At 40.5% G+C, this 22,915-nt stretch overlaps 1 protein-coding gene across 1 annotated transcript; it reads right to left on the bottom strand.

The window, feature by feature from the left end:
* Window positions 1-295: 295 nt before the first annotated feature.
* AUNIP (aurora kinase A and ninein interacting protein) lies at window positions 296-22,785 on the bottom strand. Its single transcript, XM_036114707.2, has 3 exons — window positions 22,652-22,785; window positions 4,213-4,351; window positions 296-2,112 (listed from the first exon to the last, which is right to left on the bottom strand). The coding sequence occupies exons 1-3, from the start codon at window positions 22,727-22,729 to the stop codon at window positions 1,262-1,264; spliced, it is 1,068 nt and encodes a 355-aa protein (XP_035970600.2). The 5' UTR covers window positions 22,730-22,785; the 3' UTR covers window positions 296-1,261.
* Between the last annotated feature and the right edge of the window lie 130 nt (window positions 22,786-22,915).

Below are 22,915 nucleotides of genomic sequence, written 5' to 3'. Positions count from 1 at the left end.
TCCATCTTAGAACTTGCACACTTGCCCCCTAGAGGCTGTTTAAGCCTCTTAAGGTAGCACACCTGCCACATGGGAAACTGCCACCTGGTGGATAACATCTTGGATAGACACGGGGGTTAAGATGGGACCCATGGCAATGATAGAACATATTAACTATTAAAAAGTTGCGTTTTCAGAAATAAAATGGTAATGTTTTAATTACCATCAGAGTCAGCTTTGTAAACAGCCATTTATTTGGATTCATAGTTTTACAAAAGGAGTTCTCTTACACCTTGTAAAAGATTGATATCATCACAGCTAGATTGCTATATAACCTCAGGCTTTTTTTTTTTTTTAAAGCACAGGCTTTTTAAAAATATTTTTTTAAAGATTTTATTTGTTTGAGAAAGAAAGAGAGCACAAATGGGGGGTGGGGAGCGGCAGAGGGAGAGGGAGACTCTCCACTGAGCAGGGAGCCCGATGCAGGGCTCGATCCCAGGACCCTGAGATCATGACGTGTGAAGGTAGACGCTTAACCGACTGAGCCACCCAAGGGCCCCAGCAAGGCTTTTTTGAGAGAGATGTTTAAACACAGAATATAAGACTTTAAAATGCTGTAAAGTCCCCACAAAAATAACAGTTTTTTAAAAAAAAACAACCCTACCATTGGGGCGCTTGAGTGGCTCAGTTGGTTAAGCATCTGACTCGATCTCAGCTCAGGTCTTGATCTCAGGATCATGAATTCAAGCCCTGTATTGGGCTCCACACTGGGCATGGAGCCTACTTTAAAACAAACACCCTACCATCATTCTACTTTCTAGTTCTCTCTCTATCCTCCCTACCCCCATACCTCTAGACCCAGGAGATGTGCCTTATCACTCAAAAAGGTATCAGGAATAACGGTCCCAAGGTTGTGTGGTTAAGATAACAGCCAGAGATTAGACGAACACACATCCATAAGAAGCAGTGTCCTAGTCAGACATCTGAAAGGGCAAAGAGGTGGCTTTGCAGGCTGAGTAAGGGCTCTTTACTGGAAGGATAAGTACCTGCCCTACCTCCTCAGTGCTCATCACAGACTTGTACAAGGTTACCAGCCACCTCTTCCTCACGGAGAGGCACCATGCCAATCATACAGTCTCAACAAGTGGCACCCCCTGCTTTATTTACACAAAGAAAATGCTCAATAACATCCCTTGCCTCCCTTCCCCCCCTCTCCGCCCAATATTTTCCTATAGCTCTGTCATCTCAAGGTACTTCTGGAACCAAACCAGCATAAAGACATTTAGACTTGGTGCCTGATAACTTGATTACCTTCAGAGTCCTGGGTAAAGAGCAAATCAGGCTGCAGATTTAACTGAGTGGGCCTCTCTTGGTACTGAGCCCAAGAGCTATTAGGAAACTGCCCTAAGCCCCGATTCTGATTGTTTGTTACATCTCGGAAAGGAGCTCTGGAGTTGTGGGCAATAACCCGCTGGCCCTGAGAATCCTCAGTGAAAAGCTGACTCCAGGAGTCCTTGTCATTCTTTTCACTGTCCCAGGAAAACGCAGGGACAGGACGAGGGCTTTGTTTCAATGAGTCTGTGTTTTCTCCACTCCAGGAATCCCTGCATGTTTGAAGGAGGATGGGGGCCTGCCTGGTTTCTCTGGCAGACACCTTTTCCAATTTAATCTTGTCCAAGGGCTGAAGGCCCTTGCCCCCAGGTGGTTGAACGCGTCTCTCCACATCCTGATGGTTTTTTTCCTTAGATCCATGAAGCCATTCCCTTTTCCAGGAAGAGTCTTTCTCTCCTTCCTTTTGGTCCAGCAAGTAAGAACCTTCCAAGTTCTGAGTGAAGGAACAAGAGAATGAGGCTTTACTCTTTCCAGCACAGACCAAGGTGTCAGGCCGGGGCAAAGGCAGCATAGTCAAAAATGGAGTTCCCATTCTGTGGTGGTCAGAAGCCTGGAGGGAATGAGGAGAAAGTCCAGCTTCCTGGGTATCTGCAGGGGTTGAAGTGGCTAATGGGGGTGACATGGAATCGTCCTCCAAGCCCTGGATCAGATGATCTAGATGGGTTGCATATTTCTTAGACTCGTTGATCTGACTTTCTGTATGAGATGAAACACTCCTCTGGTCACCACCATTTGTCTTTCCTAGCAAAATAGACATGAATGATTATTCTGCAGGAAATCTCTGTCCTGAGCAGGATTTAGCTGGCTTTTTCTGAAATCAGTATCAGCTACTATCACTATCTAGCACGGGGGTCTTAGACTCATCACAACCTTTATAGCTAATCTTCCTGCTTTCCTTTTTTTTTTTTTTTTTAAGATTTTATTTATTTATTTGAGAGAGAAAGAACGGGAGGGGGGCAGAGAGGGAGAAGCAGACTCCCCACTGAGCAGGACGCCCGATGCGGGGGGTCAGTCCCAGGATCCAGAGATCATGATCTGAGCTGAAGGCAGACGCTTAACTGACTGAGCCACCCAGGCGCCCCATGATCTTCCTGCTTGCAATCTCTACTTTCTCCAGAATGATCCTTCTAAAACACAGACCTTATATTCCTCTCCTCAAATATATGGATGCTTCCAAATGATCTACCTAATAAAGTTAAACATGGTACGTATACTCAGACCACAGCCTACTTTTCCAACTGTGTTTTAGTATATGGGCACATCAGTTTTGCTTTTGTTTTTTCTTTAATATGGTTTCTGTTAAATAGTGATCTTGGCCAAATATATATTCCTGGATATTATCCTTTGAGAAATACGCACAACACAATTTTTGTAAGGTCACTAAGATCACATTAACCACCCAACTCTTTTTTTTTTTTTTTTTTTTAAAGATTTTATTTTATTTACTTGACAGAGAGAGAGAGAGATAGCTAGAGAGGGAACACAAGCAGGCGGAGTGGGAGAGGGAGAAGCAGGCTCCTGGCAGAGCAGGGAGCCTGATGCGGGGCTCGATCCCAGGACCCTGGGATCATGACCTGAACCGAAGGCAGACGCTTAACGACTAAGCCACCCAGGCGCCCCTAACCACCCAACTCTTAAGAAAACCTCTGGTGACAGTGCAAAGAACATTAGGTCCTCTACTCTGCAGACATTGCCTGGGAAAGGGAATAAACACAATTAGATGATAAGTCAACCAATTGGAAGAACAATAATAAACAACTACTAGTGTCCAGCCTATCCATTTTATCAGGCATGGAATGGATACTGTTCTACCTTAAGGATGAATACCGTGGACTACCCACTCCCCCCGCCCCCAAATTATACCAAGATCTAATTACAAAGCTGAATGATTTCCTTTTTCCTTCTCCAACAAGAATTATACTGCAGAAACTGTTCTGTGAAAGATTCCTCAACTTTGCCTAAGAATTCCAACAGATTATAGAATATACCAGAATTTTGAAATAGCGGGGAATGACTGGGTGGCTCAGACTGTTAAGCGTCCAACTCTTGATCTCAGCTAGGTCTTGATCTTGGGGTCATGAGTTCAAGCCCCATGTTGGGCTCCATGTTGGGCATGAAGCCTACTTTAAAAAAATGTTTGTTTTTTTTTTTGAAATCAGAAGTGTCCTTGAAAAAAATCTGCCCTTGTTACTTAAAGCAAAAAGGGTGCTTATTTTAAGTTTCTGGTTGGGGTAGGGACAGTAGATTTTGAAGATTTATGCAAAGCAATCCTGGGAATCGCATCAAGAGTTAGAGCTCTCCTCCGAAAACCCTCCAGCTGGCAGACACACTGCTCTGAGGCAGCTCGTCCCCTGAAAAGGGACATGTAAGCAAAAAACTGCCAAAGGATGACGAAACACAAGCCAACTTTATGCCAACCTTTCTAAGAAAAAAAGCATCTTTGAACTCTGACAATTTGAGAAGGATTATACAGAAATACCTGTTATCAAGTAATCCTAGAGAGACTGGTCATTATGGCCAATCCAAGACATTTACCTAAATAATGGCAGGTCAGCTCCCCTGCACACCCCAACTCCCCAAGCATACCTTTCTCCTCACTGCTCTGTCAGGGAATACAAATATTTAATATTAGACTGAGCACACAGAATAAGAAAATGTTGATAAAAGCATGTATATAATGCTTTGCAGAAGGGGATGTTGTGTTGTTTGATATCCTCTTCTAATGAGTTAGCTAAGTTAAACACAATGCACTGGTGTCGCCCCTTCTCATAAATTTTCCAGCATGGAAAAATGCACACACTCCTTTTTGCTCCCTGGGTACTCCCAGGCAGGTCATCATACCTGGCTGCAAGGTGAAGAAGGAAGCAATGCTGGTCTGCCGAGTGCCTGTAGGTGGAATTCTTTGAGTAAAAGAAATCTTAGCCTTTTTCTCTCCAGGAAAGAGTGTTAGCATTTTGGTGTTTGGCTTCATTAAATGTGTCTGAGGAGGGGGAGAAAAAGAATAATAGAACCTATTAATATCAAAACAGCTGCCAGACAGGAGAGATTCAATAAACACCTGTGACCCTCATGGAACTGCACTGGAACCTTTGGACTCCACTCCTATCCTATTCTCTAGGTAGTTTTTGCTGTACATCATCTTCTACCATTTCCTGCCACACTGATGGTGTTTGTTTTTATCAGGAAATCATATTCCAACTATAGCCCAATCTTTCTGCTTCCCCACAGAAATCAATCACATTGACTTAAACAAACAGGATTTGTTGAAGTGATTCCAGGAATGATACTCTCTCTTATACTTAAAGATAACAAAGAAACGAGATTTGCTGATTTTCATGTTGTAATCAGATAACAGAAAAATTATATGCCAACAAATTGGACAACCTAGAAGAAATGAATAAATTCATAGAAACATATAACCTCCCAAAACTGAATCAGGAAGAAACAGAAAATTTGAACAGACCGACTACCAGCAATGAAATTGAATAAGTAATCATGATGTAGAATCAGCAGCAGTTGACACATTTTTAGTGGTTTTCAAATAGTCACATACAGTTAAGAGCATAGCTCACACAGCTTGGGTTCAAATCATTCCAATTCTGCCACTGCTACTTATTAACTGTGTGACCCTATGCAAGTTGCTTAATCTAGGTCTCATTCTCATGTGTGAAATGAGGACAGTAAAGTACCTATCCCATAGGGCTGTTATGAGGATTTGGTGAGTTAATTCACATAAAAGGCTTACACAGTTCCTCGGGTTCAATACTAATTGGTTATTACTAGGAGGAAGAGCAGTGAAACAGCCAGTCTTATCCACTCTCAGCCCCTTTATACTTTACAGTATGAATTTGTACCAGAAAAGGTTAGGGAAGTAAATTTTGTCAACTAACTATAAATATAACCTCATCTTTATTTAATGTGATTTGTTTTTGTTTCCACTTGCTTGTTATGGAATGCCTGAGAAGTAACCCTGAGAACAGGGTAATTTATATTCAATTCAGTTTGCATGAAAACCAAAGAAACGAGATTTGCTGATTTTCATGTTGTAAGTTGGAGACAGGTCTGAAGCGAACTCAAATTATTAATTCTAGCCCAAAGTTGACTTCATTTTTACATTTGGAAACTAAAATGTACCTTAAGTGGATAAAAGAAGAAATCCTTGGTGTAAAACTCATACTCTAACTTGCAGTACTGGTGTGGAACTTTCCCCTCCACTGTACAAAACTAGACAACTGGATAAAATACATGAAACAACTGATATTAGATGGTGGACAACAGGAATTGCATTGGATTGTGAGCCCTGAGAGAAGGAAAACAATGAGGTGAGCCCTATGATGACTCTAGCTTTATGCCTGGAATCACTTGCCAGACCAAAATAGATAAAGGACACAGGCAGTGCATTCTGGGTTAATTGAATACATCGAGATTGGAATTTGGAGAAGCTGAGGTGGCCACTCGTCCTCTCAAGCTGCTAAGTCCATACTCCCTCACCTTGAACCTGGGAAGAACAATAAAGTATGATAGAAATAACACTATATGGTTTCCAAAACTAGGTCATAAAAATGCCATGCATCTTAGAAGCTGGCCAGCATGCTATGAAGAAGCCCAAACAGGCACATGGCTCTCTAAATTTTATATGAGACATATCCTAGATATGTGAAACTATGTGAGATAGTATGCCAACAAGTATTTTAGCACCTATATGCTAGGTACTGGGAATATAATGATGAACAAAACAGACTGTTTCTGCCCTGGTAAAGCTTACAGCTTATGGGCAAAGACAGACTAATAATACATAGTTATTTAAATGACTACAAGAACACTAAGTCCTACAACACAAATACAAAGGATTGTAAGAGAATGTTATGAAAAATTATATGCCAACAAATTGGACAACCTAGAAGAAATGAATAAATTCATAGAAACATATAACCTCCCAAAACTGAATCAGGAAGAAACAGAAAATTTGAACAGACCGACTACCAGCAATGAAATTGAATAAGTAATCAAAAAACCCCCAAGAGTCAAAAGTTCAGGACCAAAGAGCTTCACAGATGAATTCTACCAAACATTTAGAGAAGAGTTAATACCTATTCTCAAACTATTCCCAAAAATAGAAGAGCAAGGGAAAACTTCCAAATTCATTCTATGAAGCCAGCATTACCCTGATATCAAAACCAGATAAAGACACTACAAAAATAGAGAACTACAGGCCAATATCTCTGATGAACACAAATGCAAAAATCAACAAAATATTAGCAAACCCAATCCAACAATACATTAAAAAAATCATTCACCACAATCAAGTGGGATTTGTTCCTGGGATACAAGGGTGGTTCAATATTCACAAATCAATCAATGTGATATATATCACATCAGTAAGATAAAGTATAAAAACCATATGATCATTTCAGTAGATGCAGAAAAAGCATTTGACAAAGTACAACATCTATTCATGATAAAAACCCTCAACGAAGTAGGTTTAGAGAGAACATACCTCAACATAATAAAGGCCATATATAAAAAACCCACAGCTAACATCATACTCAATGGTGAAAAACTGAGAGCTTTTCTTCTAAGGTCAGGAACAAGACAAGGATGTCCACTCTCACCATTTCTATTCAATATAGTATTGGGGGGCGCCTGGGTGGCTCAGTCGTTGAGCGTCTGCCTTCGGCTCGGGTCATGATCCCGGGGTCCTGGGATTGATCCCGGGGTCCTGGGATCGAGCCCTACATTGGGCTCCCTGCTCCGCAGGAAGCCTGCTCTCCCTCTCCCACTCCCCCTGCTTGTGTTCCCTCTCTCACTGAGTCTCTCTCTGTCAAATAAATAAATAAAATCTTAAAAAATATACATATATATAGTATTGGAAGTCCTAGCCACAGCAATCAGACAAGAAAAATGAATACAAGGCATCCAAATTGGTAAGGAAGAAGTAAAACTTTCACTACTTGCAGATGACATAGTACCATATATAGAAAACCCTAAAGACTCCACCAAAAAACAACTGATAAATGAATTCAATAAGGTTACAGGATACAAAAATCAGTGTACAGAAACCCACTGCATTTCTATATACTAATAATGAAATAGCAGAAATAGCAGTTCTCTTAAGAGAACTTAAGAAAACAATCCCATTTACAACTGCACCACCAAAAACAGTAAAATACCTAGGAATAAACTTAACCAAGGAGCTGAACGACCTGAAACGACTATGAAAACTATAAACACTGATGAAACTGAAGACAACACAAACAAATGAAAAGATATTCCATGCTCGTGGATTGAAAGAACAAATAGTTAAAATGTTCATACTACCCAAAGCAATCTGCCGATTTAATGCAATCCCTATCAAAATACAAACAGTATTTCTCCACAGAACTAGAACAATCAATCATAAAATTTGTATGGAACCACAAAGACCCCGAAGAGCCAAAGTAATCTTGAAAAAGAAAAACAGAGCTGGAGGTATCACAAGTCCAGATTTCAAGTTATACTACAAAGTTGTAGCAATCAAAACAGTATGGTACTGGCATAAAAATAGATATATCGATCAATGGAACAAAATAGAAAACTCAGAAATAAACCCACAATTATATGGTCAATTACTCTTTAACAAAGGAGGCAAGAATATGCAATGGGAAAAAGTATCTTCAACAAATGGTGTTGGGAAAACTGGACAGCTACATGCAAAAGAATGAAGCCAGATCACTTTCTTATACCATACACAAAAATAAACTCAAAATGGATTAAGGACCGGGCACCTGGGTGGCTCAGTCGGTTAAGCATCTGCCTTGAGCTGAGGTCATGATCCCAGGGTCCTGGGATCAAGGCCCGAGTCGGGCTCCCTGCTCTGTGGGGAGTCTGCTTCTCCCTCTGCTCTGCTCCTCTCCACCCCACCCCCTTCCCCGCTTGTGCTCTCTCTTGTGTGCCCTCTTTCTCTCTCTCAAATAAATAAAATCTTTTTTTTAAAAAAATGGATTAAGGACCTAAATGTGAGACCTGAAACGATAAAAATCCTAGGAGAGCACAGGCAGTAATTTCTCTGACACTGGCCATAACATTTTTCTATTTTTTTTTTTTAAGATTTTATTTATTTATTTGACAGAGAGAGACACAGCCAGAGAGGGAACACAAGCAGGGGGAGTGGGAGAAGGAGAAGCAGGCTTCCCACGGAGCAAGGAGCCCGATGTGGAACTCGATCCCAGGACCCTGGGATCATGACCTGAGACGCTTAACGACTGAGCCACCCAGGCGCCCTGGCCATAACATTTTTCAAGATACGTCTCCTGAGACAAGGGAAACAAAAGCAAAAATAAACTATTGGGACTACATCAAAATAAAAAATTCTTCCTAGCAAAGGAAACTATCAACAAAACTAAAAGACAACCTACTGAAGAGGAGAAGATATTTGCAAATAATGTATCTGATAAAGGGTTAATAGCCAAAAAATATAAAGAAGAACTTATATAACACAACACCAAAAAAACCCCCAAATAATCCAAATAAAAAATGGGCAGAAGACATGAACAAGGGTGCCTGGGTGGCTCAGTCGGTTAAATGTCCAACTCTTGATCTCGGCTCAGGTCTTGATCTCAGGGTGTGGGTTCGGGCCCCACACTGGGCTCCACACGGGGTGTGTGGAGCCTACTTAAAAAAAAAAAAAAAAAAGAAGACATGAACAGATGTTTCTCCAAAGAAGACATACAAATGCCCAACAGACACATGAAGATGCTCAACATCACTCATCATCAGGGAAATGGGAAATGCAAATCAAAACTACAATGGTGTATCATCTCACACCTGTCAGAATGACTAAAATCAAAAACACAAGAAACAACAGGTGTTGGCGAGGATGTGGAGAAAAAGGAACCCTCATGTACTGTTAGTGGGAATGCAAATTGGTATAGCCACTGTGGAAAACAGTATGGAGGTTCCTCAAAAAATTAAAAATAGAACTACCATATGATCCAATAATCACACTACTGGGTATTTACCCAAAGAATACAGAAACACTAGAGGTGCCTGGGTGGCACAGTTGGTTAAGCTTCTGAGTCTTGGTTTCGGCTGGGGTTGCAATCTCTGGGTGCTGAGATTGAGCCCCACATTGGGCTCCACACTCAGTGCAGAGTCTGCTTGAGATTCTTTCCCTCTCCCTCTGCCCCTCCTGCTTGTGTTCTCTGTCTTTCAAATAAATAAATCTTAAAAAAAAAATACAAAAACATTAACTCAAAAGGATATATGCACCCCTATGCTTATTATGGCATTATTTACAATAGCCAAATTACAGAAACAGCCCAAGTGTCCACTGATAGATAAATGGATAAAGAAAATGTACTGTACTACACACACACACACATACACACAGTGGAATATTGTTCAGCCATAAAAAAGAATGAAATCTTGCCATCTGCAACATGGGTGGATCTAAAGAGCAAAATAAGTCAGAGAAAGACAAATACCATAAGTTTCATTCATATATGGAATTTAAGAAACTAAACAAATGAAAAAAAGAGACAAACAGAAAAATGGGCTCTTAATTATAGAGAGCAAACAGATGGTTACCAAATGGAAGGTGCATATGTGATGCGTGAAAGAGTTGAAGGGAATTAAGAGTATACTTATCTTGATGAGCACTGAGTAATGTATGAAATGTTGAATCACTGAAACTAATTTAACACTGTATGTTAATTATACTGGAATTAAAATAAAATTTAAAAACATACTAAGTTCTCTGAAGAAGACTTATACACGGGCACCTGGGTGGTTCAGTCGGATAAGCATCTTCCTTCAGCTCAGATCATGATCCCAGAGTCCTGGGATCAAGCCCCGCATTGGTCTCTCTGCTCAGCGGGGAGTCTGCTTCTCCCTGTCCCTCTGTCCTCCCTCACCAAGCTCGAGCTCGCTCTTTCTCATTCTATCTCAAATAAGTAAATAAAATCTTAAAAAAAAAAAGACTTATACAAACTACATATTATCAGAAAACAGTAAGACATCAATTAACAAAACATCTGGGAATAAAGCTTTTCACCAAGTTGGCCATCCTAGCAAGAGTAGGACATTCCTTACTTAGGTCAGAGCAATGTCAAGAGTGATACTGCCCCCAGTTATAGCTCCCTTTTAGAAGACTTTGGCTTTAAGGAACTATGTTTATCTCAGTGGAATGTTTATTTATTTTTTAAAGATTTATATTTACTTATATGACAGAGAGAGAGAAAGAGCACGCACGAGGAGGAGGAGCAGCAGAGGGAGAGGGAGAAGCAGGCTTACCGCCGAGCAGGGAGCCCGATGCGGGACTCGATCCCAGGGAATTAAAAAAAAAAATTCCTCCTGGGATAAATCCTCTTATGAGAGCATACCATCTTGCTCAAAATCTGTCAATAGTTTCTCTACTACCTTATAGCATAAAGTACTGACTCTCAGACTGCACACACCAGTATGATTCCAGTTACCCTTTTCTCCATTACGAAAACCCCTTTGTGTATACTGTAGCATAATACTCACGCACATGCCAGTCCCTATTATGGCCTCTGCCTTCCTCATTTTTGTGCCTCACATAGAAGGGCCTTTTTCACACCCACATCTGAAATGCTACATATACTTCAGCTTAGCCCCAAGCATTCCTGATTCCTACAACCAGAGGTAATCTCTTCCCCTTCTAAACTTGACATTTATCACTTGGTATTTCAAGACTTACCTAACAAAATTCTGGTATCAACATTTGATTCACATACTGTTTATCCTGTCCTCCACTGAACTAGCTTAATACATATGGTAAGTACTCAATTCAATAAATATTTTAGGAAGAAGGCAGATATACAGGAAGGACACATTTTGGTTATTTTTTTTTTAAGATTTTATTTATTTATTTGACAGAGAGAGAGAGAGCGAGAGAGGGAATACAAGCAGGGGGAGTGGGAGAGGGAGAAGCAGGCTTCCCGCGGACCCTGGGATCATGACCTGAGCCGAAGGCAGACGCTTAACGAATAAGCCACCCAGGCGCCCCTGGTTATGTTTTATATATATAACTACTCATTATATTTTCAATATCAAAAAAGCTCTCAGAAAACATTAAGCCTTTTCCAGTACTGTGATCAAAGTGAAGATGAGCTCCTGTCACTGTAATTGATGTCACACATAAGGTCCAGAGCACAGATGGGATGAGAGGTATACCCACTGAAAACTGAAGGTTTTTCTCCCAAAGTAATCTAACAATACTAAATTTATTGCAAGAACATTCTCTAGAACCACTTGGCACTGATTTTTCATCTAAACCTAATGAAAACTCAACAGGGATAAGAGAAAAAAGCAATTTCTTTTAAGTATCACAACTCCTAAATGGGAGACCTGATATGTCTACATCCATTAGCATTTCATTACTAAGTCTCATAAAAGGGTACTTCTTGCTAATGAGATTCTTCTCACTTAAAGGATGTCACACATGTCAGAGATCATTGTAGTACAGCGTTTTCATACATTTGCCATCAGTTTTGCCCTAAGAAGACTATCTATTGAAGATTTGTTTAAACCTCCTGATTTTAACTACTTCCAATACAGCAATGGCTAAATGTGGCCCTCTCAACAGCAGAGTTAACAGTCCCATGAAAGAAAGAAGAGCTCACTTAAATTGGAAAGTAGATACCTCAAATAAAATGCAATGGAGTAGAAATCACTCTGGAACAAATCCCCCAGTCTCCCCTGGAAGGTGTCAACTTTGTGAAAAGAAGTATTACTGTGTGTGTGTGTGTGTGTGTGTGTGTGTGTGTGTTTGTACACACACAATATATACAGCTGACCCTTGAACAATATGAGGGTTAGGGTCACCAACTCCCTGCATAGTCAAAAATCCACATAACTTTTGACTCCCCCAAAACTTAACTATTATCAGCCTACTGCTGACCAAAAGCCTTGTGGACAACAGTCAATTAATACATACTTTGTATATTATATGTATTCTTACAATAAAGTAAGCTAGAGAAAAGAAAATATTAAGAAAATCATAAGGAAGAGAAAATACATTTACAGTATTGTATTTACAAAAAATCCACAAGTGGGCCCATGCAGTTCAAACCCGAGTTGTTCAAGGCTCAACTGTACACACAATCAGCCTATATTATTATATCTATTGTCCCAATTTCCAAACACTATTTCAAGATATAGTTGGGGTTTTTTGTTGTTGTTGTTTGTTTTATTTGACAGAGAAAGAGAGAGAGGGATCACAAGTAGGCAGAGTGGCAGGGAGAGGGAGAAGCAGGCCCCCTGCTGAGCAGATAGCCCGATGCGGGGCTAGATCCCAGGACCCTGGGAATATGACCCAAGCCAAAGGCAGATGCTTAACCGACTGAGCCACCCAGGTGCCCCTCAAGATATAGTTTTTAATTTTTCTCTAAAATCATCTACTTACTCAGGTCCCAATTTCTGGCTCCTAAATGTAAGTGGAACTAAAGGGAAAATGCAAAAGTCCTTTAAAAAAGGAGAGATATTAAGGGATGCAAATAACTGGACCAAAGTCACAGTTTAAAAACATATTTAAGGGACACCTGTCTGGCTCAGTAGGTGGTGCTTACAACTTCTGATCTTGGGGTTGTGAGTTTGAGCCCCATGTTGGGTGTAGAGATTACTTAAAAATAAAATCTTAAAAAAAAAAAAAAAAAACGTATTTAAGAGACCTCCCAACTCCAGCCAAGCCCACATTTAGGTCCTTCTTGAGCGTAATGACAGTACTTTAGATATATAACTATAGAGACCAATAATCCACCTAAAATAATAATTTAAACTTCTACTATTCCTGATTAGACCCTTATTATTTCTTGCCTAAATTTCTTCAATATCCTCCAAATTTCTCTAGCCTACCTTACAGTGTACCACTTACTTTCATATAACCACCATTGGGCTAATCTTCTTACAGACTACTATGTCAAATGCCTTCCATGAATCCAACAACATGGTACTAGTTTACCCTCCTAATCACACCTTCAACTCCCCTACATTTACCCTACACTTTAGTCAAACTGAGTTACTCCCAATGTAGTAAAAGAATCTATTAAAGAGAGGTCTGGCTTTAACCCTCAGCTCCTGGGAGGTAATCTCTACGTCCCTGGAATGTCCTACCTGATTGGAGTATCTGTTTACCTGAGGCCTTGGGCCACAGCAGATAGCCTATGCTAACAATGTGATCTACGGTGGGAGCTTTGGGCCATGTATCAGCTTGACTTTCATAGGGGCAAGAAACTAAGGTCAGCCACATAACTAGTCAACCATGTCTACACAACCCAAACCCCAATAAAAACTCTGGATACCAAGGCTCAGTGAGCTTCCATGGTTGGCAATACTCTATGTACTGTCACATATCATTACCAGAAGCAGTTAGGGCTGTCTAATATATTGGCTACCCAGAGAGGACACTGCAAGTTTCCCACTTTGAATTCTCCTAGATTCAGCTTGGAATTCTCCTAGAATCTGCTTTGGCTGATTTTAATCTGTATCTCTTCATTATAATAAACTAATCATGAGTTTAACAGCTTTCAGTGAGTTCTGTGAGTCCTACCAGCAAATTATCAAACGTCAGAGTGGTCTTGGGGTCCCTTGAACTTGCAGTCGATGTGAGAAGTGAGGGTGGTCTTGGGGACTCCCTAACTTTTACTCCTTATTTCACAAACATCTCTTGTTATTTCCTGCTCTGTGCCACTATTCATACTGTTCCTAGAATGCCTACTCCACCTTCATTGCTTTCCAACAAGATCCAACCCTTGCTTTAAGGTCTGTTCAAATGCCATCTCTTCCACAAAGCCTTTAACAGCTTTACTGAGATATAATTCACATACCATAAAATCTACCCATTTAAGTGTACAGTTAAGTGTTTTTTAGTATAGAGTTGTGTAAAAATCACCACAATCTAATTTTAGAACATTTTTCATTGTCCCAAAAGAAACCCTGTACCCATCGGCAGTCCCCATTCCCACCCCACCTCAGCCCCAGGAAACCACTGATTTACTTTCTGTCTCTATAGATTGACAAATTCTGGGGCACCTGGGTGGCTCAGCTGCTTAAGCATCTGCCTTCGGCTCAGGTCATGATCCTGGAATCCCCAGACTGAGTCCCACATCGGGCTCCCTGCTCAGTGGGGAACCTGCTTTTCCCTCTCCCTCTGCTCCTCCCCCACTCGTGCTCGCTCTCGCTCTCCTGCTCACTCACTCTCTCAAATACATAAAAATCTAAAAAAAAAAAAAAAAAAAAAAGATTTGTCTGTTCTGGACCTTTCATACACCATATAATATCTGGTCTTTTGTGACTGGCTTCTTTCACTGAGCATGTTTTGGAGGTTCATCCAGGTTGTAGCATGTCAGATACTTCAATCCCTTTTTATTGTCAAGTAATATTCCATTGTTTGGATATACCATTTTGTCTATCCATTCATCATTTGTGGGCATTTTGGTTGTTTCCACTCTTTAGCTATTATGAGAAATGCTGCTACAAACATTCAAACATTCGTTCACTGGTGTACAAGATTTTGTGTGGACTATCTTTTCATATCTCGGGTCTATACTTAAAAGCAGAAGTGCTGGGTCATATGATAACTGTGTTGAACATTTTGAGGAACTGCCAAACTGTTCTGCAAACTGCCTATACCATTTTATGCACGTACCAGTAATATATGAGGGTTCCAATTTCTCCACAACCTCCCAACACTTGGTATTATCTTTTTGATTATAGCCATCCTAGTGGATGTGAAGTGGTATCTCCTTGTGGTTTTGATTTGCATTTCCCTAATGACTAATGATGACAATCTTTCCATGGGTGTATCTGAATAGACCTATAACGAGATTAAATTAGTAATTTAAAAACTTCCTGCAAAGAAAAGTCCACTGTGTACCACCTGAAGAAGCTGATAATTTTCAAAACCAGCAAGTCTAGGCTCCTTTTTTGTTTAACTGGCCTTCCTTTAGCTTCTCTCTCTCTCCTCTGGCACTTCGCTATAACCAGCAAGAAGAAACCAGGTAGCCCTTCAACACTGCCTGTAAGTTTCCTTGGCTATATCACATCACCCAGTTCCTTAGGTACATTCTCTATCTTCCACCTTACTACAGCCAACAGTAGTTGTAGGAAACTTTCTGTCACTACATAACAAGGATTCCCTTTCCTCTAGTTTCCAGTAAGATTATTCTCACTTTCCTTTAAACCCTCACCCACAGTCTCCCCAAAGGCCATCCTAGTTCTAGAAATAGTTTCTTACAAGCTCTTCAAGCTTTCACTAGCACTCTCTTCAAAGTCCTTCCAGCTGTCACCCATTGCCCCATGCCAAAGCCACTCCCCCATTTTAGGTTTTTGTTAGGTAGTACTCCATTGCCAAAACCAAAATCTGTATTACCTTTCTATTGCTGCATTAACACTTTGCCACAAAACTTAGCACCTTAAAACAACATTTATTATCTCACAACTCCTATGCATCAGGAATTTGAGAGCAGCCTATCTGGGTGGTTCTGGCTCACAGTCTCATTAGGTTGCATTTAAGTTATCAGCCAGGGTTGCAATATACACTTTCAAGGTGGCTCACTCACACAACTGTTAGCAAACTCAATAAGGTTCCTCACAACATGAGTATCTCCATAGAGCTGCCTGTATGTCTGCATGTGACAGGTGACTTCCCCTAAAGAGAGAATGAGGCTGAAGCTACAATGCTGTTTATGACCTAACCTCAGAATTCTAACATGAACACTTCCATCACATTCTATTCATTAGAGTCACCAAGTGTAGCCCACACTTGGGGGGGTGGGGAACTTAGCATCCACCTTTTAAAGAGAGAGGTATCAAAGAATTTGTGGACATATTTTAAAACCACCACCCCTCCACGCATAATAAAATGTAATCTCTTCTTTCTCTAAATGCTTAGAATTTCCTTATGCCTCTAAGGCACTTACTGTCTGTCTGACAGTTATTTGTGTACCTACCATATTCCATGCTGCCAGGGTTAGAACTATCTAAAGATGAATACATTATTCACTTTTTATCATCTGAAGACACCTTACACATTATGACCACTGGACCAAGAGTCAGAAGACCTGGAATCAAGCCATAGAGCTGCACTTACTCTGATGTGATCTGAAGCAAATCTCTATCTGAACTTCAATTTCTTCATCTGCAAAATGGAGATAATCTCACCTCCCTCACAAAGCTACTGAGAAAGTTAAGTGAAACAATACATGGAAAAAAGTTTTACAAACCATAAGCCAGTAAAGATCATATTGATAAATATTTGTTAAGTCACATTTACAGACCCTTATCAGTCTTACAGCACCAACCCCAACAGTGTTGCTACCATGGACTTCAGTATTGAGCCCATTCAGTTTCAGTGAAATAGTTTTCTCCTCTATTTTTGTTTTTCTTTTTTTATCATTTCAGTAAGTATCACAGAGGGGTTTTTTTTGTTGTTAGGTACACACTTTTTTTTTTTTTTAAGATTTATTTATTTGAGAGTGGGGAGGCAGAGAGAGAGAGAGAATCTCAAGCAGACTGTCTGCTGAGCATGGAGTCCGATGCAGGGCTTAATCTCACAACCCTGAGATCATGACCTGAGCCGAAACAAAAGAGTCGGAGGCTCAACTAACTGAGACACCCAGGTGCCCCTGTTAAGTACACACTTAAACTGCCATTTTACTAGAGGTCTCCTCCTGTCCATCTTTGCTTTAAAAAACTCAAAGTACGGGGCACCTGGGTGGCTCAGTTGGTTAAGCGGCTGCCTTCGGCTCAGGTCATGATCCCAGGGTACTGGGATCGAGCCCCGCATCGGGCTCCCTGCTCGGCGGAGAGCCTGCTTCTCCCTCTCCCTCTGTCTGCTGCTCTGCCTACTTGTGCTCTCTCTCTCTGTTAAATAAATTAAAAATCTAAAAAAAAAAAAAAAAAAAAACTCAAAGTCCTCCCACTTATCTTCTCATCAGAGAAAGATAAAATGAGCAACTATGACCATATCTAAAAGGGTTTCTGAAAGTAAAGCTCAGATGGATCATTCATTCAATAAATTCATACTGAGTACCTACCATGTGCCACTGTTTGAAGGACTGCCTAATGGAACTTTCATTCTAGTAGGGGAAGATCATAAATGAACAAGTAAATATGCAGTATATAGTATATCTAATGGTAAAAGGGTTATGGAGATAAATAAAGCAAGACTAAGGTGTTAGGGAGTACGGGATAAGGGAAAGGCTATTTTATGGTGGTTAAGAAATGGACTCAATGATAAGTTGACAAACAAACAAATGAAAGAGCAGAGCCATGTGGCATTTTAATCCCTATGCATTTCAAGGTGTACAAAAGTCCCTGCAGGGGTATGAGGTATACTTGGCTTGAAAACCAGCAAGAAGGCCAGTATGATTAGAGCAGCGTGAGGCAGAGAAAAGAGTAGCAGATGAGGTCTAAGTGTATGAGAGGGCAAACATACATGGCCAAATCATGCCTTGTAGGCCTCAGAGATTCTGGGTTTTACCAGAAGATAGGAAACTACTAGATGGTCTTAAAATTAACAGTGAGCAAAGGGTCACTCTCATTCTGGGTCAGGCAGCAGTGGTAGAAATAGTAGGAAATTATGAGATTCTGAACACATATGAAGGCAGAGTCCAGAGAATTTGTTGATGGACTGAATGTTAGTGAAGCTGCACAATAATGTCACAGTGGTGTTCAGTGTTCCGCCAAGGCCATCAGAAACCACTGATGACTGAGCCAAGGTTTCTGTTATCTTCACAGTTCTGTCCCCTTCTTAGGCCCACTTCTCCTTCTCGCTACATATATTTCAAGGGTAAGAAACTAAACTGCATTACAGATGAAGAAGAAACAGAAATTATTTTTGAGTTATGACATTTTAAATATAATACACCTAAGAGACAGCAAATATACAAAACACATACTAAATCTTTTTACCTCTTTATTGTGTAGAAAAACCTTTCAGAAATATTTCTCAATGTTTTAATAAAAAGGTAGCAAAGTTAAAATACAAAATTTGAAAATCATGTAAATTAAAACGGCCTTTTTAGAAATTCATACTAAAATTCATGTCTCACATAGAAAGTTCTCCATCATATATTTAGTGAAAGGTGAATAACAATATGTTTGAAATAATCTCATTTGTGGGGGAAACAGATATATTTATACACATAGAAAATGTCTCAAAGGATACCAAATTGTTAAAAGTAGCTACCACCAGTGAAGCTTTCTGTTTTTTACTTAATACAATTTTATACTGATTTTTTTTTTACAAACACATATTACTCTCATAATAAAAAAAACTGAAATGAAAACAAATACAGTATCCTCCATACCAAGGCCTAGGTAATAAGGCCAAGCCTGTCATGCCTCTGTGGGACCAAGAGAGAAGCAAACTCACTCCAAACATAGGCATCTATTTTCTGGCTAGACTATGAGCCACCACATTAGTTGCCCCAAAACAGCAGACAGTTTAGGGATCAAGTGGGAAGGGGCATATTTTCTAAAACACTGGCCCCGAGCAACTGCCTATTAATGACTGACATTAAAACTCAAACAAATGTGTGCCTATTTGATAGCTACTCTAGGAAAAGGCAGGTTTCTACATCCTATGAAAGGGAATCTTTAGGACTCTGCTCTGGGCTGGAAGTCTTAAAAAGTCAAAGAACCAGTTTTTAACAAAGTTTAAAAAAATCTTTTTTAAGATTTATTTATTCATCTGAGAGAGAGAAAGAGAGAGCATGAGCAGGAGGGGGAGAGGAAGAGGGAGAGAGAATCTTAAGCAGACTCTACTCCGAGTGAGGAGCCTGACATAGGGCTCCATCTCACGACCCTCAGATCATGATCTGAGCTGAAACCGAGTCAGATGCTTAACCCACTGCGCCACCCAGGTGCCCGTGCCCAAAATTTTTAACACACATCTCTTACCACACACACATGCACCAAGAAAAGGCCATGTGAGCACATGGGGAGGAGGCAGCTCACTCTCTGCAAGCCAAGAAGACTGTCCCTATCAGAACCTGACCATGCCAGCACTCTGATCTTGGACTTCCAGTCTCCAGAACTGTGAGAAAATGAATTCTGTTGTTTAAGCCACCCAGTGTATAGTATTTTGTTACTGTCAGCTTGAGCAGACTAAGGCAATACTATTGCATATAATGGATACTATTCCATATAATGGAATACTATCTAGTCTTTAAAAAGAATAAAGCAGCTCCCTGCTCAGCAAGGGAGGGGGTCTGCTTCTTCCTCTCCCTCTGCCCCCTCTCCCCCACTTGTGTTCTCTCTCTCTCAAATAAATAAATAAAATCATTTTTTTAAAAAAAGAATAAAGCAGCTCTTTGTGGATGCATATGAAATGATACATAAGATGCAATAAGTGAGAAAAAGCAAGTTGCAGAACAATGTGGAATATGCTACTATTTACAAGAAAGAATAGATACCGTTTGCTTGTACATATATAGAATATGTCTAGAAGGATGCACAAGGAAGTTGTGGCCTCTGAGATGGGCCAAGGATGGTTAAAAGTATTAGGGAGATATTTCGCTGCCTATCACTGCCATGCATTTTAAATTATGTACCAGATGAACGTACCTGCCCCAAAAACATTTTTAAGTAAAAAAAAAAAAAGAAAATTTTGTTTAAGGAACAGATGGTTCATTTGTTATTTCTCAAAAAATGACTTTAGTTGTACGATGCTTTTTAACAGCCCTCAATTACGTTGTTCAGGAGGTTGTAGCCACTGTAAGGGAGCAAAATTTGCCACCCAAAGTGTGCCTCTTTGGCATATGTATTATTTTAGGCTGATTATTTTTAAGGAACAGCAGGCTCAGGAATAACTGCTGACCTTCCCCCAACTACCTAAAAGAATTTAGAGAACCTGCTCCAGGAAGGAAGCTGTCACCATAGACAGCTATTCAACTATGGTTGCATTTCTACATGCTAATAATGAGCTATCAGAAAGAGAAATTAAGAAAACAATCCCAGGGCGCCTGGGTGGCTCAGTCGTTAAGCGTCTGCCTTCGGCTCAGGTCATGATCCCAGGGTCCTGGGATCGAGTCCCACATCGGGCTCCCTGCTCGGCAGGAAGCCTGCTTCTCCCTCTCCCACTCCCCCTGCTTGTGTTCCTGCTCTCGCTATCTCTCTCTCTGTCAAATAAATAAATAAAATCTTTAAAAAAAAATAAAAAAAAAATAAAAAAAAAATAAAAAAGAAAACAATCCCATTTACACCTGCATCGAAAAGAATAAAATATCTAGGAATAAATTTAACCAAACAGGTGAAAGACTTGTACTCTGAAGACTGTAGGACATGGAGGAAAGAAACTGAAGATACAAATAAATGGGAAGATATATTCTGCTCATGGACTGGAAGAATGAATATTGTTAAAATATCCATACTTCCCAAAGCCATCTACAAATTCAATACAATCCATCAAAATACCATTTTACACAAAACTAGAAAAAAAAATCCTAAAATTTGTATGGAACCCCAAAAACACGAAGCAATCTTGAGAAAGATCAAAGCTGTAAATATCATGCTCCCTGATTTTAAACTATACTACAAAGCTATAGTAATCAAAACGGTACGGTACTGACACAAAGACCCATACATAGATCAATAGAATAGAATAGAGAGCCCATAAATAAACCCACATGTATATGGTCAATTAATCTACTACAAAGGAGACAAAAATATACAATGGGGAAAAGACAGTCTCTTCAATAAATAGTGCTGGGAAAACTGGACAAGTTACATGCAAAAGAATGAAACTGGACCACTATCTTACACCACATATAAAAATAAATTCAAAATGGATTAAAGACTTGAATGTTAAGACCTGAAGTCATAAAACTCTTGGAAGAAAAAGATGGGCAGTAAGCTCTTTGACATCAGTCTGAGCAGTATTTCTTTGAACAAATCTCCTCAGACAGGGACAACAAAAGCTAAAATAACAAATAGGATTACATTAAACGAAAAAGCTTTTGCAGAGTGAAGGAAACCATCAACAAAACAGAAAGGCAACCTACTGAATGGGAGAAGATATTTGCAAATCACACATCTGATAAAGGATTAACATCTAAAATACATAAAGTTACACAATATTTAAAAAAACGATTAAAAAATGGGCAGAGGACTTGAAAAGACTATTGTCAAAGACGACATACAGATGGCCGACACATGAAAAGGTGCTCAACATCACTAATTAACTATCAGGAAAATGAAAATCAAAGCCACAATGAGATATTACCTCACACCTGTTAGAATAGCTATTATCAAAAAGACAAAAAGTAAGTGTGGAGAGGATGTAGAGAAAAGGGAACTCTCATACACTGTTGCTGGAATGTAAATTGGTGCAGCTACTATGGAAAACAATATAGAAGATCCTCAAAAACTTAAAAGCAGAATTACAATCCAGTAATTCTACTCCCAGGTATTTATCTGAAGAGAATGAAAACAGCAAATGAAGAAATATATGCACCCCTATATTCACTGCAGTATTATTTACAATAGCCAAAATATGGACGCAACCCAAGTGTTCATCAACAGATGAATGGGTAAAGAAGATGTGGTAAATATATACAATGAAATATTACACAGCCATAAAGAATGAAATCTTGCCATTCTCGACAGCATGGATGGACCTAGTGGGTATTACGCTAAGTGAAATAAGTCAAACAGAAAAAGACAAACATGTACAACTTCTCCTGTATGTGGAATCTAAACAACAGAACAAAACAGAAACAAACTCATAGGTATAAGAAACAAACTGTTAGTTACCAGAGCGGGGAGGGGCTGGGGAGCGGAAGAAACAGGTGAAGAGGCTTAAGAGGCACAAACTTCCAGTTATAAAATAAGTAAGTCATGGGGAGGTTAAGTACTGCGTAGGGAAGTCAATAATACTGTAACTTTGTATGGTGACCATGGCAACCAGACTTATCCTGTGGATTTCTTAATGTATAAAAATATCGAATCACTATGACGTGCTAGATACTGAACATCAAGTACAGTTCAATTAAAAAACAAAACAACACTCCTCACAGCAAATTTTCTCTCCACCACACCTCGAAGCTTTATTGTCCCAGTCTCTTCCTTCCCCATTCACAACCCGCCTGCCTTTCGTCCCATTTCCTCTCCACTCTTCCCAAACCCCATTTTTCACCCTTCTGCAGGCTCCACTCCCCCGAGCCTCAGAAGTCCCAAAGCTGTTCCTTTCTCGGACCCCGACTTGACCTCCACCACCCCCTTCTCCCTCCTCGAGGCCCCAACCCCTCCTCCAACACCCTCTCACGCCCCCACGTCCCACCTGCACTCTCCGCCGCTTCAGCGCCGCCGCGTCCAGCCACACGCCGCAGGCTCCTTCCTCAGGGCCCCTCCGCCTCATGGCCGCTGCCGAGACCCAGCCAGCAGGACGCCTGGCCCCGGCTCCCGCAGCCTCACAGAACGGCTATAACTGCCTCCACGTTCGGATCTCGCGCCAACGCCGGGGGCGGGGCTACGCCGCCGCCGCCGCCGCACGCACCGCCCCAGCATCAGCCCCGCCCCGGCCGGAGCCCCGCCCCTCTTTCTC

Source organism: Halichoerus grypus, chromosome 5 (assembly GCF_964656455.1).
Source record: "Halichoerus grypus chromosome 5, mHalGry1.hap1.1, whole genome shotgun sequence".
In the NCBI taxonomy this organism is placed as follows: Eukaryota; Metazoa; Chordata; class Mammalia; order Carnivora; family Phocidae; genus Halichoerus; species Halichoerus grypus.
The sequence above is the reverse complement of the archived record's forward strand: the minus strand, read 5'-3'. Positions and strand labels throughout refer to the sequence as shown.